Source organism: Sarcophilus harrisii, chromosome 1 (genome assembly GCF_902635505.1).
Source record: "Sarcophilus harrisii chromosome 1, mSarHar1.11, whole genome shotgun sequence".
Taxonomy (NCBI): Eukaryota; Metazoa; Chordata; class Mammalia; order Dasyuromorphia; family Dasyuridae; genus Sarcophilus; species Sarcophilus harrisii.
The window spans coordinates 638924395-638940335 of NC_045426.1; the positions used below are offsets into that span (position 1 = coordinate 638924395).

Below are 15941 nucleotides of genomic sequence, written 5' to 3' on the forward strand. Positions count from 1 at the left end.
ATGTTGCTGTTAGTGTACAATGTTCTCCTGATGCTGCTCACTTTACTCAGGATTTTCTCAAATCCATCTGCTCATCATTTCTTATAGAATAATAGTATTCCATTACATTCATATACCACAACTTGTTCAGCTATTCCCCAATTGATGGACATCCCCTCAATTTCCAATTTTTTTGGAAGTGCTAGACTATACTTTGTATACGTGAGTCCTTTCCCCTTTTTTATGATCTCTCTGTAATATAGACCCAATAGTGGTATTGCTCAATCAAATGTCAGCTTTATAGCCCTTTGGGCATAGTTCCAAACTGTTCCCCCAAATGTAAACCTATTTCTAAATCTAAACCTACTTCTGAATAAGACTTGCTAAACATTAAGGCTTCCCAGAGATCAAGAAGAATGAACTATGGAGTGTATGAGGGGATCAAACTTTTTCATGTATTTTGAGAAAGTAGAAAAAAATTTTAAACAGAATCTAGTGCTAAGGACAGAGAGAAACTGCTCACATCTTACTCTTCTATCTTTTTCGATCGAGATTTTTTGATATAGAAAGGACAGAACAAAAATAGTTGAGAAAATTCATATTCAAAGTAAATAGAAATACAGTTATGAGTTCCCAGTTGCCCATAATGAGTTCATTTCCGTTGGCCCTCATAAATTACATACCAAGATTCTAAAGGAAGTGATGGAGGTGCTGTCTAAGTATCAGGGAGTTGTTTGTTTATTTAGAAGGAGAGATTAGTGTAGAACTGACCTCAATTATTCTTTTTAAAAGAGGGAAGAGAATAGAGTCTACAAACTACAGGTCAATGGGCTTGACTGTCACTCCTGGAAAAATTCTAGGACACATTATTTCTGGAATGGGGAATAAACATCTCAAAAAGAAAGCTATGATTACAAAGTTTCATTGAGGCTGGGCCATTCTGAACCAACCTTACTTCCTTTATTGACAAGGTCTTACAAGACTGGTAGAACAAAAACATTTCAAAAGAATTTAGCAAAGTTTCTCATACTTTTATTGCAGACAAGATAAAGGTAGGTGCTCTAGACAATACAATCATTAGGAGAATATAGAATTGGTCATGAATTGTCAGACCTAAAGAGTAATGCTGAATGATTCAGCACCAAATTAGAATGAGTTCTCTCATGATATGACCCAGGAATCTGTGTCTCATCCACTCGTTCAAGGTTGAAGACAGGGACCTGCGCACAGTAGGTGGTTAGGAAATGGGCTGATCAAATGAACAGGACTTTTTAATATCTTAAGCTCAAAGATATAGTTCTTCTTGCCAATGACTTCTCCATTCTTGATTCCAATCTCATTTTTTAGATCTTAACTGAGGTACTGGATTGATTGTGTGCCATACTGCATTTGGAAAGCCTCCCCTGAACAATTCAACCCGATTTTTGTCAGTTATGAATGTGGTTTTTTCCCCCTGTATTTGAATTCCTTCCATGAGTGTTGACTGGGTCTCCTCAAATTGAGGGCTCCCCCAGAACAGGAGCCGGTGTATCCACCTCAGACCAATAACTGAGTTTGTTTCTCCATCATATCAGGGGCTTCCTAAGGATTGGAGCTTCCACCCCTACTTCAGAGAAATACGAATTGTATTTGAGGACCTTACATCTCTCTCCTTCCTTCTCTTCACGAAGAATGGGTCAAAGCCTTCTATTTATTTATTCAACAGGCATTTATTAAATATCTACTGTAGGCTAGGCAAAGACATTCACAGCCAGAGGTGCAATTCACAAAGTCCAAGATGAAAAAAAAAAAAAAGATCTTTCTCCCCTTCCCTTCAAAGCCCCAGTCCTTTCACTAATGATCAAAGGCATTTTAAAGATTTTTTTTTAATAATCTCAGAGCATTTCAGAGTCCTTATAAAACAGCAAGCCCATCTCTATTCAGAGGATTCTATGTCAGAGGCAGAAGGGACCATCAGATTATCAGGATGCCCTAGTCTTACCTCTTTCTATTACAGAAGAAAAAACTGAGTGTAGAAATAAAAGGATGGAGTTAATGGGGCAGGCCTCCTTCCTCCCAGCCTATGGTTCATTCTTCTTTTTCTCTGATATGCCCAATAAAAGATCCTTTTTTGTTGGGTTATAAAAGTGCTCAGAGAACAGCGACTCCTCTGAATAAGTCACGTTCAAAGATAGATTCCATCCTAGTTTCCCTCAGATCAAGGGCTAAGGGAGACCTGAGATTTAGCAGCTATCTCTTAAGCAGATCCCTGGAGTCAGTCAAATACAGGCAGACACACAAAGGCAGAAAAGCAAAAGCATTTGTCTTTATTTGAGGCACCAGATTGGGTGGAGGCTGAATTGCATATTTCACCTTAGATGAAAAGGAAGGAAAAGTCATGAATGTAGAAAACTACATCCAGAAAAAGGAAAATAATGGGTCCCAGTGTGTTTCCCTCTCTCTTCTATCCTGGAGACTCCCTAGGACCCACGAATTCCCCCTCAACATCAAGACCAGAAGGAAACCTTCACACTGTAGGCCCACTGTTGGGGATGACTAATGGAAGAGATCTTGATCAGATGATGATCCACTTCCATACATACATGTGCACATGGTCACATTCATACTGAGGGGAAACACACACACATACACACACAAAGGAAAAAAACACATAAAAAATAATCAACAGAAGTCCACATGGCCCCACAGATACAATCATACAGATTCATAAATGCAGACAAAATTGTCCACCCATGGGCGTATTATGACAAGAGCATCCATAACCACACATCTACAAACCATTCATTAATAATATGCAAGTGCAGTAACACACGTATACTGAAAACACATGCACATAAAAGTCACTCCCCTACTCACATACTTGTAGGATGTTCCCATTCTAACTTTCTTTGTCCTAATATCCTAGTGTTCTCCCTGGGCCCTCATGCCTGATTCCTAAACCCACATAGCCTGAGGATTCAAGGCTCTCTCAGAAGATCATAGACTTTAGAAGGGGAGAGGACTTTTTAGATTATCTAGTCCAAGGCCTTTATATTACAGGTGAGGAAAGGTGTCCTTGAGAGGTTACGTTTATTTGTCTGAGATCCCATAGTTAGAACTTATCTCCCTCCATCCTCCATCCCCATGAGGGAATCAAGCATCTAAGGCTGGGTCAAGTGATCAACACCCAACATGAGGTAGGACAAGAGACAAAAGAGAGAGAGAAGAAAGAAACATTCAGCGCCTGAAGGCCATTATCTCCTACAGTTATTAGAAAGGTGAGGAAGAGCTGAGGAGAAGGATGAAGGAACTTCCTATTCATAATCAGGAAGCTTTGCCCGAGGACTTTGGAACAGGCAGGACAAAAATGAAGAAGGCTGAGGGGAGCAGCATCAAGCACCTGGCTTCCCTGGAGTAGAAAGCAAAGTGCACAGCACAGACAGGCCCAGCATCAAGGAGCTGGCCTGGTGTCCACCATCATTCGAGGACACATTACACAGGGACTTATTGCAGCATCGAATGTTCACAACTGTCACCCCAGGGATGTGACTATCGTTCGGACAGACGGGAGAACAATATTTGCTGAGGCGCCTTTGTTTGTGATCTATATTAAAAAAAAAAAAAAAAAAAACAATAAGTAACTCACTGTTAACTGTGGGCAAGTGACTCCCATTCTCTGGGCCTTAACTCTGTCTCTGTAAAATGAGGGGAAGGGGCTGGAATATTTCTAGGGTCCTTTCCCACCCTGAGTCAGCATTCTATATTAGGTTCCCATTCTAACCTGTTTGTTTGTTCTAAGGTTGCTCCCAGCATCCTTATGTTGGGAAAAGGATGTTATCTTTTGTTCTGATAACATAGATATCTATGTTATATCTATGTTCTGAGATCCCTCTTAGCCCTGATAGTCTAGGTTCTGAGGACCCTTCCTCCTCTGACATTCTATGTACTAAGACTTTTGCTAGTTCTGACAGTCTAAGTTCTGAAGACTCTTCCAGCTCTAACAAAGGTTTCTCTCTACCCTGATGTTCTAGGTCCTGAGAATCTTTTCAGTTCCACTATTCTATGTATTGAGGCTCTTCTTAGTTCTGATAGTCTAGGTTCTGAAGACCCTTCCAGCTCTAATGTTCTATGTATTAAGGTTCCTCTTAGCCCTGATATTTTAGGTTTTGATGATTTTTCTAGCTCTGACATTCTATATACTAAGATCCCTGCTATCTCTAATAGTCTAGATTTTGAAGATCCTTCTAGCTCTGAAACATTCTATGTTGTTCTTAGCTTTGACATTCGATGCACTAAGATTCCTTCCAGTTTTTTTGTTTTATGTTCTAAGACCTTTCTTTGCTCTGACATTCTTTGGTTCTAAATACATAGATAGAATTTGAGGTACTATATTTCAGGAAAGACCAAAACAAATTGGAGTGTAGAAAGACAAGGATGATCAGGATGGTGAGAGGGTTGCAGGTCATGTCATATAAGGATTGGCCAAAAAAAATATGAGGACTTTTAGCCGGAAGTAAAGAAAGGAATTCCAAAGATTCTTTTCCAGACATTGCCAATGTAATGATTTGTTTTGTTTCACTACATTTATTGATCATAAGAAAGGATATCTATTTGTTGGAAGGAGAGGAGGAAATGAATAGGTCATGATAAAGATACACACAAACAGCAGCAATAAAACATTTTTAAATGAATAGGAAAAGAACAAAGTTCAGAAGGAGATACAAATAACAAACAGGGCAAATGCTACCATGTTAAATTTAATATGCTTTTTTAAAAGTTACATAATTTTGTAGTTTTAAAGACAAATCTTTTTTTCTTTGCTTACTGAAATGTTCATATTTGTTGCTGATTGATAAGATTATAATTTAAAAAGAAAGAGAGCTTAGAAAAATGGAATCTCTTTGAGTTCAAATAGATTGAACTCCAATTGACTTCAACTGGATTCCACATATAGTTCTGCTTCTACTTCGAGAAGGTAGAAGGTTAATAAGGAGAGTCAGGGAAATTATAGGAAGGTTGAATTTGGATCTCTATTAATAAGAACTTCCTAACAATTAGAATTTGTCTCACAATGGAACTGGCTGCTCCTATAAAGTAAAGATTACATTTTAGGGAGTCTTCAAGCAAGGGATGGGGAACCATTTGTTTTGGATGTGGTAAAGTGGGTCTGGGTACAGGTTAGGACTGAATAATTTCCTTGCTTCTATGAGCATTCTATGGAATTTCCTTCCAACTATGAGATTCAATAGTTCTGGGACCTCAGCCCAGGTCTAATCCCTAACTCTAGTAACAAACTGAACCTCAGTCCTATCACCATACAAACACATGCCATAAATCTCTTGGGAATTCTAGGAGTATAAATAATGCATCCCTGCTTCTTAGAATGAAAGATGTTGTCTTCCTAAGGGAGGAAAGTGGTCAAAAGAGAGAAACCATTAATGAAAAGAATAGAATAGTTGGGGTGTGCCTGTCACTCACCACTGTTTAATGAGCTTGTTTGTGAAATGCAGTATTTGTCATCTACTGAACAAAAGGTGAACTTCATACAACCAAGGAAACTTTTTTTCTTGATACATGTAAAACACACAAGAGCATGAGCTACAAGGAGAAGAGAAGGAAGAAAAACAAAATCACAGGTGAAATCCCCTTCCCTATGCCAGTTGAGTCAAACTCAACTAAAAATGGCCACCTAAAAGTATATAAGTATCCCCGTGGGACGTGGGAAAACCATGAATTAATATTGCCTATGATTTATTGTTTTTGATTTTATAATTATATATTATACATAATTATTTATTTTTATTTATATATCACATATAATTAAAATTAATATATATTTATGTATAATATATATCATTAAAATTAAAATAAATTTTAATTTATTTTGCTAAATATTTCCCAATTACATTTTAATTTGGTCTCCTCCCTTCCACCACCCTCTTGAACATTTCTGCGCTCTTTTCTACAATCTCCTCAAGGAAGTACTCCTAAGTTTTACTGGGCTGGGAGTTCATTCAACATGGAGCTATCATAGCCAAAAGACTTGGCATTATCCTAGGAAACTTCAAGAGGGACACAATGTCCAGAAGAGACGGGTGATTATTTTCTGTCCCCTGTCAAATTCATATCATATCCAAAACAAAAGAAGTCTACCACAGAGAAGCGGGCTTCCAGTGGACAATCAATGGATCTGGAAGTGCTTGAGTTAGCCTTAAATCTAGGGATCAGGCTTCAGGTTCACCTCGTTCCCCAACCATCAGCATAGACAGCAGCACTAGCATGAAGACCTTCATCCTAGAGAAGAAGCAGGTGGGATGTCTCAAGGCCACAGAATCAGTCACTGCAATCCTAGGACAAACAATGAGTCATCAGACCAGAAAGAGGCAGCTCTTTAGCCTCTCCTAGGCTTCCTAGGATCTGGCTTCTCATAGAGCCCCGTGGGATGGGCTAATACTTTTTGACAATCATAAATTTATAGTCACAGCTAAAAGAGATTGAAGAGCTTTACTTTAGGACATCCAATAAATGATGTTAGCCCTGGAAAGCACTCAGAACACAGAATAGCTAGAGATGCTATTGGGATCCTGGAGGAAGAAGAGAGAAAAGAGGAAGAAGAGGAGGAAGAGGGAACAAGATTAAGAAAAGGAAGAAGGTGCCCCAGAATGATTGTTCTTGCAATATCACTTCTGGTGTGCACACTAGTTACTATGAATAAGGAAAGTGAGTCAGAGACAGGAATGGAAAGGGGAAGATTCCTGAAGGGGAAACAGGCTGATCAAGTGAGGACTTTGGTCCAGCTCTACTTTTTTGAGGCTGAAGTCTAGAGAAATACCAGTCTCTGACTGCCCCATACCTTGAGTTGGTAGGGGTTAAGGAGTAGCAAAAAAAAAAAAAAAAAAAAAAAAAGCCAGAGGAGCCAGAAGGTCAAGAAGTGATTTGATCATGCCTTGCTTCATTTGCATGCTATTTTTTTCATAACTAGGGATCTCTAAGGGACAGAGAAATATATTCCTGGTCCTGTGCTGATCATTCATAAATAATGAATACTTAAAAAAACAAAACAAACAAAAAAAAAACCTGGATAATCTCTGGACAGCAATTAATAATAGCAACTACTTCCTAAGGTTGATGTGAGATAATATGTGTAAAGTGTTATGCAAACCTTAAAGTGTTATATAAATGCTAGTTATCATCATTATTTTAGGAAATATCATACAACTTTCTTGCATCTTTTCAGGGAATCCTATTCCTTCTCCCTTTGATTCAGTTTATATAGTAGGCCATTAGATATCATTTATTCCAATCTCCTCATTTAATAGATGGAGAAACAGAGGCACGACAATTTGCACATAAATTCTGTGTTGTAAGTCTAGTGCTATTTCCACCATACCAGATTGCCTTCCAACATACTAAATGACCGTGCTCTATTCATTTAAAGAACACACTACATTAATCTCACGTCCTTCTCCCTACCCAGCTCCCCAAGCTAAATCTTCTTAGCTTCTCCGTAAGAAAATAGATCCCAATATACAGTGCCAGCCTCAGCTTCCTATTCACCCCTTTTCCGAAGAGGAAGAAAGCATCGAATAGTGTTAAAAGTACAGGACTGAGAATCAAAAGACTTAGGTACTTAACTTCTCTGGGCCTCAATTTCCCTGACTTTAAGGATTGAATTGAGGACCCTTCCATCTAAAAAACATTCTGAGTTCTGTGATCTAGTTCCTCTTCCAATTCTTGAGGACTATTGCAACCTCATCCGGGACCCCAGATCTCCCCCAGTCCCGATTTTCACCCCGGACCCACAGACCCAGGAAACCCAGCCATCCTATTCTTTTTAGCAGGATCCCCTCATCCCCATCTCCTAAGAACATCAGTCCTCTCAAGACTCTTCCTGCCTAACCACCTCGCCGCGGCCCCAGAGATCTGGCTCCTTTCCCCTTGTTGCACCCACAGACTTGAGATCCCTTCTGCCAAAACTCCTTCGACAAGCCCTTTTCAGCCTCTCCCTCTGCTCCAGAGCCTCCGACCCTCATCCACCTGACTCTCCCCCGCCCCGCTTACCCTCCCCCCCACTCCCAGCAACAATCTCCCGAGAGAGAACCAATACGTTTTCCGCCTCCAAGAGAACTTGTGGTCTCACCCCCGACTGCTTTGCCTGAATCGCTTCCCGGGCTCAGCCGAGGCGGCGAGAAAACTCAACCCACCTTAAAATGAGCACTTCAAGTAGCCAGAGCTGGTCCAGCTCCGGGGCCGAGAAAGAAAGAGGCGGGGCCTTTGAACTGCCGAAGTACCTTAAGAGTCTCACCTAGAGCTGGGCGTGGAGGGGAAACGGAGAGGAGACTAAGAAGGATGGGACTGGAAAGTGGGAGGAGGCGGAATGGAGGAAGGAGGAGCCGAAATTGAGGAAAAATCTGATTGTCTGAAAGGAAAGATCAAGAAAGAAGGACTTGGAGAAATGAAGAAGTCAAAGTGCGAGTTGGGCAGTGGGGATGGAGGGTTTCGATTGAGGGGCTTTGAGGGTATGCCAGGTTCTTTAAATGAATAGAGCACAATCATCTAGGATGGTGGATGAGAAGTGCTCTTGCCCATTCTCAGTTCAGGACAGAAAGGGATTCTAACTGAGACGGGAGAAGGTGGGGAGAGGATTATCCATTTGGAACCGGAAGCAATATTAAAGGTCACTTAGCACTAGCACTTGCAGAAACCGAGGTCTATAAAAGGGAAAACTTGCTCAAAGTAGTGTGGTGGAACATAGAGCTGGGATTTGGACCCTGGTTCTCCAACTCCAACCAAAGCTCTTTCCCAACTCCATGTTATCTTCATTCGACATGTTACTTGGTCACATAACTAAGAAGTCTCTGGAACCATAATAAAGCTCTTCATTCCCAGCCCTGCCCTGGCCCAGTCCCAAAAGAGGTTTCCTGCCATTATTAATATATACACTTATAAAAGTTAGCTAACTCAGGTCCTCACCTAAGAGACTGCCAGACTCACCTAATACAAACATTCCCAACCTTACCCCTGACCCAGACCCATAAGAGGTTTCCTGGCATTTTTAATATGTACACTTATAAAGGTCATATAACTCAGGGTCCCACTTAGGGGACCCTGGGATTTACGAACACTAATTTTGGGTTGTCCCAAAAGGGGTTTTAGTTGGTTTGGGACAGACTAGAGTAGGAAATTGAGACCTGGAAACAAAGGAGGAAAATCCAGAGGGAACAGAACCCAGAGCCCAAGGCAATAAGTCAAGAATGCTGTGTTTGATCTAAACTGGTTATAGATTCCAGAATAATTAAAGGATTTGCCCAAAACCCTTCAGAAAGCAAATGGGATTTGAACCCAAAAGTAACTTTTCCCTCTAGGGCCATGGAATTATATAACTAGAAATGGAAGAGATATTAGAGATCACATAGTCCAACTCTCATTTTGCAGATAAGGAAATTGAGCTTTAGGGCAGTTAAATATTTGTCCAAGTTCACACAAGAAATGAGCATCAATGGCAGGATTTGAATCCAGATCCTCAGGTTCCAAAATTAGTGTTCTTTCCCCTCTCACATACTTCCTCTCTCTGGATCTCAGTTTCCCTTTCTATAAAACAGAGAGAATGATTCCTTCCCTGCCAACTCCTTATGCCTCTTGGTAGGACATCTCTTTCAAGATACCAGAATATCTTGAATATAATAAGAGTAAGTCTTGTTTTAATAGTGCTTTGAGATTTACACACTATTTTCATCAAAAAAAACTTTTTGAGAAAATGCAGTGAATAGAGTGCAGGGCTTTGACTCAGGAAGATTCGTCTTCATTAGTTCAAATCTGGCTTTAGATACTTGCTAAGATGTGTGAGCTGAACAAGTCACTCAACCCTGTCTGCCTCAGTTTCCTCATCTGTAAAATAAGCTGAAAAAGCAAATGGCAAACCACTCCAGTAGTTTTGCCAAAAAATCCCAAATAGAGTCACAAAGTTTAGATATGCCTGAACAATAACAAGAAACACAAACATCCTGCCACCTCAGAAATGGAGGTATAGCGATACTCACTGTGTTTTTCTCCTTAAAATCCCATTTTATCAACAAAGAAACTCAGGTTCCTAGACTTAAGTGAGTTGTTCCAAGTCTCATATATATATATATATGGACAATACAAACCTCTGGGCAATTGGAAGTTAATATCTTCATCATCATTAACACAAATTCTTAGATCTTGGGTATTCATCTCTACCAATAAGGAGAGAGTCCCATACCAAAGGACTTTGAGACTGATTTTCAGAAGGTGCAAAGAACAATAGTTAAAAGGAATTTCTTATCAATACATAGAAAAAAATCTGAACATATATACAATGTACCACATCCATAGATTTTATAAAGGATGGAGTAAGAGTTTCTTTTCATTTCTCTTCTTCGGGGTCATGCTTTCTCTTTGTAATTTTGCAATTTTCCCTATTAATTATTCTGTAGTTGTTCTTTCCATTTATATTATTTTAATCATTGTGTACAATTTTTTCTTGGTTTTGTATCAGATTGTGCAAATCTTCCCATACTTCTCTATAGTCATCATAACACAGCAATTTTCCATTACATTCACATACTGCAATTTGTTCAGCCATTCATCATTTAATGGACATCTATTTCCAGTTCTTTGCTACCAAAAAAAAAAAAAAATGCTGCTGCAAATATTTGATATATAATTGTGGTATGTTAATGTAAGGAGATATTATTGTTCCATAAGAAAAGATGAAATGGGGGGCACAATAGATACAGCACCAGCCCTGAAGTCAGGAGGATCTGAGTTCAAATCTGGCTTCAAATACCTAACACTTCCTAGCTATGTGACCCTGGGCAAGTCACTTAACCCCAACTGTCTCAACCAAAAAAAAAAAAAAAAAAAAAGATGAAATGGGCATTTTAAAAAAAACTCTGAAGATGCTGGGTGAAATGAGCAGAACTAGGAAAACAATTTATATAAAGATAATGTCATAAATGGTTTTGGAGCATTGTCTTTGCATGATGCTGATTATTCTCTGGGGCTACTGATAAATTTCTGTAAATTAATAGGGTATGACTTTCTGTCAGTCTGCTACCCTATATATTTCCTATATGCCCACATTTCTTAGCAAACTGTCACTAGATGGAAATGGTGACAATGGACTCAGACCCTACATAGCCATTTGTTTTTATTGGTTTTTCTGGCTTGAGGCCCAGTTAAGCAATAAGCCTCCTTTAGATTTTCCAATTTATTACATCTTAGTTTATGAATCATCCATTCTCTTGACCTTCTTCAACTCCAAAGCACAAGTCAATGGGCAAATATGGCTTTCTTTCAAACATGCTCAAGTATGGGACAAAACCCCTTACATCATTCCTGGTGAAAGAAGATGTTTGCCCTAAAAATGACACATGCTGACTCCACAATTGCTCCCACTTCAAGGTCCCACTAGCATATTTAGTGTAGTGTAGTATAGTGTGGTAAAATGTTCAAATTGGGGATCTTCTTAAGGGTGATCATTAAATCACCTAAATCAAATGACAAGTATTTATTAAGTGTTTATTCTGTGCTAGGCACTCAGCTAAGCACTAGAGATAGAAAGGTAAAACATCCCCTGTGATGAGTCACACCTAAATTGTGACCTGCTTTTAGTGTCCCCTCCTAAAGACAAAAAAAAAAAAAAAAAAATCAATCTTCACTTAGCTCCAACAGTTTACTAATTAGTCACAAATTGCTCCCTTATTTTACATGTCAGATATCACTTGGATCCTCAAAAATCTATTTTTACTAGTTCAAGAATTCTTTCCTGAACCAAATACCCAAACAATAATAACTAATAGCTAACATTTCTATAGTGCTCAAGTGTTTGTACAGCCTTTTATATATTATCTCATTTGATCTTCACAATCACTCTGGGAGGTTAATGCTATTATGAGCCTAATTTTATAGCTGAGGAAATAAGACAGATAAGAGTAAGTTGCTAGCCCAGAGTTACATAACTAATCAGCATCTGAGGCCAGATTTGAACTTGGATTTTCTTGACGCATTAATTCCTCACCTCTAAAATTTGGGAATTCGATTTGATGAGCTCTAAATCATCCTCCAAATCTTAAAGAAATTATATAGTTTATTTATTTTTGCTAAGGCAATTGGGTTAAGTCATTAGGGTCACACAGCCAGGAAGTGTTAAGTATCTGAACCACATTTGAACACAGGTCCTCTTCACTTGAGGACTGATACTCTATCTACTACACTAGCTGCCCATTAGGAACAATCTTGTAATCTTAAGAAGAAATGTCTGGTACTCAAAGCTATTCAATGGAAAAGGCAGTCTTGTGGGTAATGGGTTCCTTTATCTAAATTTCTTCATTTGATTGGATGACCTCATCCACTCACCCCCAACTTCAATTGGACTGCAAGACCAAAGCTCATGTACAACACTCCTAAGAAAATGTTTCAGGAAATAATATGGCTCCTTATAAAGACAGCTGCCCATAGAATTTAGTTTTGGACTACAGTTCCTCCACTTATAAGAACTGGGATCTTGTCAAAGGACAACTTTCAGATGTAGAAATTAAACCCATTTCTAGTCAAATGAAAAAAATGTTCTAAATCACTATTGATTTAGATGGATGCAAATTAAGAAAACTGCGATATTAGGTATTGCCTAGATGACAGAATAAGATAATGATAAATGTTAGGGCGGATGTGAAAAAACTATGACACTAATACATTGTTAAGGGAATTGTGAATTGATCCAACCATTCTGGAATTAGGAGGACCTGAGTTCAAATGTGACCTCAGACACTTAATACTTCCTGGCTGTGATCTGGGGCAAGTCACTTAACCCCAATTGCCTCAGCAAAAAAAAAAAAAAAAAAAAAAAAAAAAAAAAAAAAATCCAAACTATGCATACATTTTGATCCAGCAGTGTCTCTACTGGGCTTGTATTGTATAAAAAAGGGAAAGGGACTCACATGTGCAAAAATATTTGTGGCAGCCCTTTTTGTAGGTGGCTGAGTAGAAACTGAGTGGATGCCCATCAATCGGAGGATGGCTGAATAAATTGTGGTATATGAATGTTATGGAATATTATTGTTCTGTAAGAAACGATCATCAGGATGATTTCAGAAAGGCCCGGGGAGACTTACATGAACTGATGCTGAGTGAAATGAGCAGAACCAGGAAATCATTATACATACAAACAACAAGATTATATGATGATCAATTCTGATGGACTTGGCTCTTTTCAACAATGAGGTGATTCAGGCCAGTTCCAATAGACTTGTGATGGAGAGAGCCATCTGCATCCAGAGAGAGAACTGTGGGGATTGAGTATAAAACACAATTTCTTATCACCTTTTTTGTTGTTGTTGGCTTGCTTTTTTCTCATTTTTTTTTTTTACTTTTTGATCTGATTTTTCTTGTGCAGAATGATAAATGTGGAAATATATATATAATTGCACATGTTTAACATATATTGTAATACGTGCTCTCTAGAGGAGGGAGTGGAGGGAAGGGAGGGAGGGAGAAAAAATTGGAACACAAGTTTTGCAGGAGTGAATGCTGAAAATTATCTATGTATATGCTTTGAAAATAAGCTTTTTTAAAAAAAGAAAAACTAAAATAAAAAGCTATTATTTAAAAAAAATAATTGGGACCTTCCTCATCTGTGGACTGGGCTAGATCACCACTAAGGTCCTTCCAGTTCTCCATCTATAATCATGTTGCCTCTGAAGTCCTTTGTAATTAAAAAACTCCTCGATTTTATGATTCTAGGCTTCTTTGCAACCATTCAATTTCACAGCCATCTATTAAGCACCTACTGTGTGAAAGCCCTGTATTAGTTGTAGTTCTGTTGTCCAATGGATCCGTCTATTCCAGGAGATGGGACCAGGGATTGGTAAACTAGACTGCCATAGGGTCTATGCTAGTTTCAGTGCATAGTATTCTCCCATGATTTAACCATTCTTAACCATGATTTTATTAGTGTGTTCTCTTAAGTAAGGATGGAACTTAGGTAGTTTCTTTCACTCTTCTAGTCTGAGTTCTTGTGTGGCTGAAAGGAGTCAATATTTGCATTTTGTTTCCTGGGGTGAATATCTGGAACTGGGATTCTTGCCAAGTCTTTCTGTCAACAGATTTCTCCTAAGGGTTTAAGAGTTGGTTTCCCTGCTGGCCCAACTCAACTCACAGGCCGGAGTTATTCCTCTTCCCTTTTCCTTCCTCTGTTCCCTAACTTCTTGTTATTTCTAGCTAATGCCACAATTCTTAGGCATACAAATCACATTCCTGGTACCATTCTATTTGACAAAGAAGGAAAATACCACATATAGTATGGTTGGGAAAAGTCACTAGGCTATTCTTCTGTCTAAGTTGGCAGAAGGACGTGATTTTTTCCTCCTATTTCTTTTTTGTTTTCCTTTTATTTTCCTTATTAAATGTGATCTTAACAAATACCAATCAAATGGAACATGTTGATATGCAAGTAAAGACAAACTTACTTAGCTACATGTCTGAGCATTAATCTGATTTTTTTTTCCTTCAAGTGTTTCATTAATGCATTTTTCTTTCATTTCTTTTTTTGGCATCACTATATCACTGCATACTAATCTGCCCCTTAAAAGCTCTCTTTTTTTTCTTTTATTCATCTGTCTCCCACTGTCTTCTACCTCCACTGAGCAAATTTTTTTAAAACATAAAAAGGAAAAATAAAACCCTTAATATATACGCACATAACCAAGCAAAATATTTCCACACTGGCTTTGTAGAAAAATGTATGTGCTTTTCTGTATTTTAAATTACACCTCTGTGGCAAAGTAACTCTCATGTTTCATTCTTATTCATTTGTATTCATAGTTTATCCCTGCATTCATCAAAGTTATCAAGTCCTTCAAAGCTTTTTTCAAAAATCTCTATATTGTTATCATTGTTCAAATTGTTTCTGTTTACTTACCCTGTATCTTCCCAGGTTACTTTGAAACTATTCATTTCATTATACAGTGATATTTCGATACAGGTATATACAATTTGCCTAGCCATTCCTCAGGAGGAGGAAGCTCTCTTAGTCTGGAGTTTCAGTTTCAGAATCACTATAAATATGATGCACTTTTCTTCTTTTTTTGCTCTTTAAGCTGTAGACTAGCAGTGATATAACTTTGTCAAAGAGTAGCTTAGTATTGGGGATGATGTTCAAACCCCATTCAAGAATGTTTGGATCAATTCATAAATCCACAAAAAGTATCCCTGTCTTTTTTCCTACCACCCCTTTAACATTTATTATTTTCCTCTTTTATTATTTGCTATTTAATGAGTATAAGGGAACTTCAAATTTCCTTTAATTTGCATTTCTCCAAATTTTCATGATTTAGTGCATTTTTATATGATTGTTGATAACTTGATTTTTTTTTTCTTGAGAACTTCCTATTCCTTTAAGTTGACCATTTATCTATTGGACAATAGCTGTTAGTCTTATAAATTTTAATTAGTCTTTGCTATGTGCAAATATAAGTCTTTTATCAGAGGAGCATACTTCAAAGATTTTTCTCCCAATTATGTTTCACTTCTAATTTTAACTACATTAGATTTGTTTGTACAAAAGCTCTTAAACTTCACTTAATAAATATTGTCCAGTTTATCTTTTTTGATCCCCTACCACTTGTTTATCTATGAATTCTTTCCCAATCCATAGATACAAAAGATAATTTCTTTCTTTCTCCTCTAGTTTGTTAATGCATGTGCATTTTATATTTAACTTATGTCTCCCATTGGGGCTTATCTTTATAGATGCTGTGAGGTCTTGTTCTAAATTTAATTTCTGACAGAGAGTTCTCTAATTTTTCCCAGTAGTTTTTTGTTTGTTTGTTTGTCAGAAAGTAAGTTCTTCCTCCAGTAATTGGGCTTTTTAGGTTTATCAAACACTATGCTACTGTGACCATTTACTACATTGTGTTGTATATCCAATCTATCTGTTCCACTGATTAGCCTTTTTCCCTTTT

General features: G+C 38.0%; 1 protein-coding gene across 2 annotated transcripts; it reads right to left on the bottom strand.

Annotated features, from left to right (window-relative positions):
- Nucleotides 1-2260: 2260 nt before the first annotated feature.
- Nucleotides 2261-8841, bottom strand: LOC100930503 (lymphocyte antigen 6 family member E). 2 transcript variants are annotated; one of them, XM_031947299.1, is made up of 4 exons: nucleotides 8163-8841; nucleotides 6200-6306; nucleotides 5437-5556; nucleotides 2261-3562 (listed from the first exon to the last, which is right to left on the bottom strand). In XM_031947299.1, the coding sequence occupies exons 2-4, from the start codon at nucleotides 6249-6251 to the stop codon at nucleotides 3351-3353; spliced, it is 384 nt and encodes a 127-aa protein (XP_031803159.1). In that variant the 5' UTR covers nucleotides 6252-6306; nucleotides 8163-8841; the 3' UTR covers nucleotides 2261-3350. The 2 variants fall into 2 exon arrangements, with proteins under 2 accessions (XP_031803159.1, XP_031803158.1); XM_031947298.1 differs by having other exon boundaries at nucleotides 8099-8178.
- Between the last annotated feature and the right edge of the window lie 7100 nt (nucleotides 8842-15941).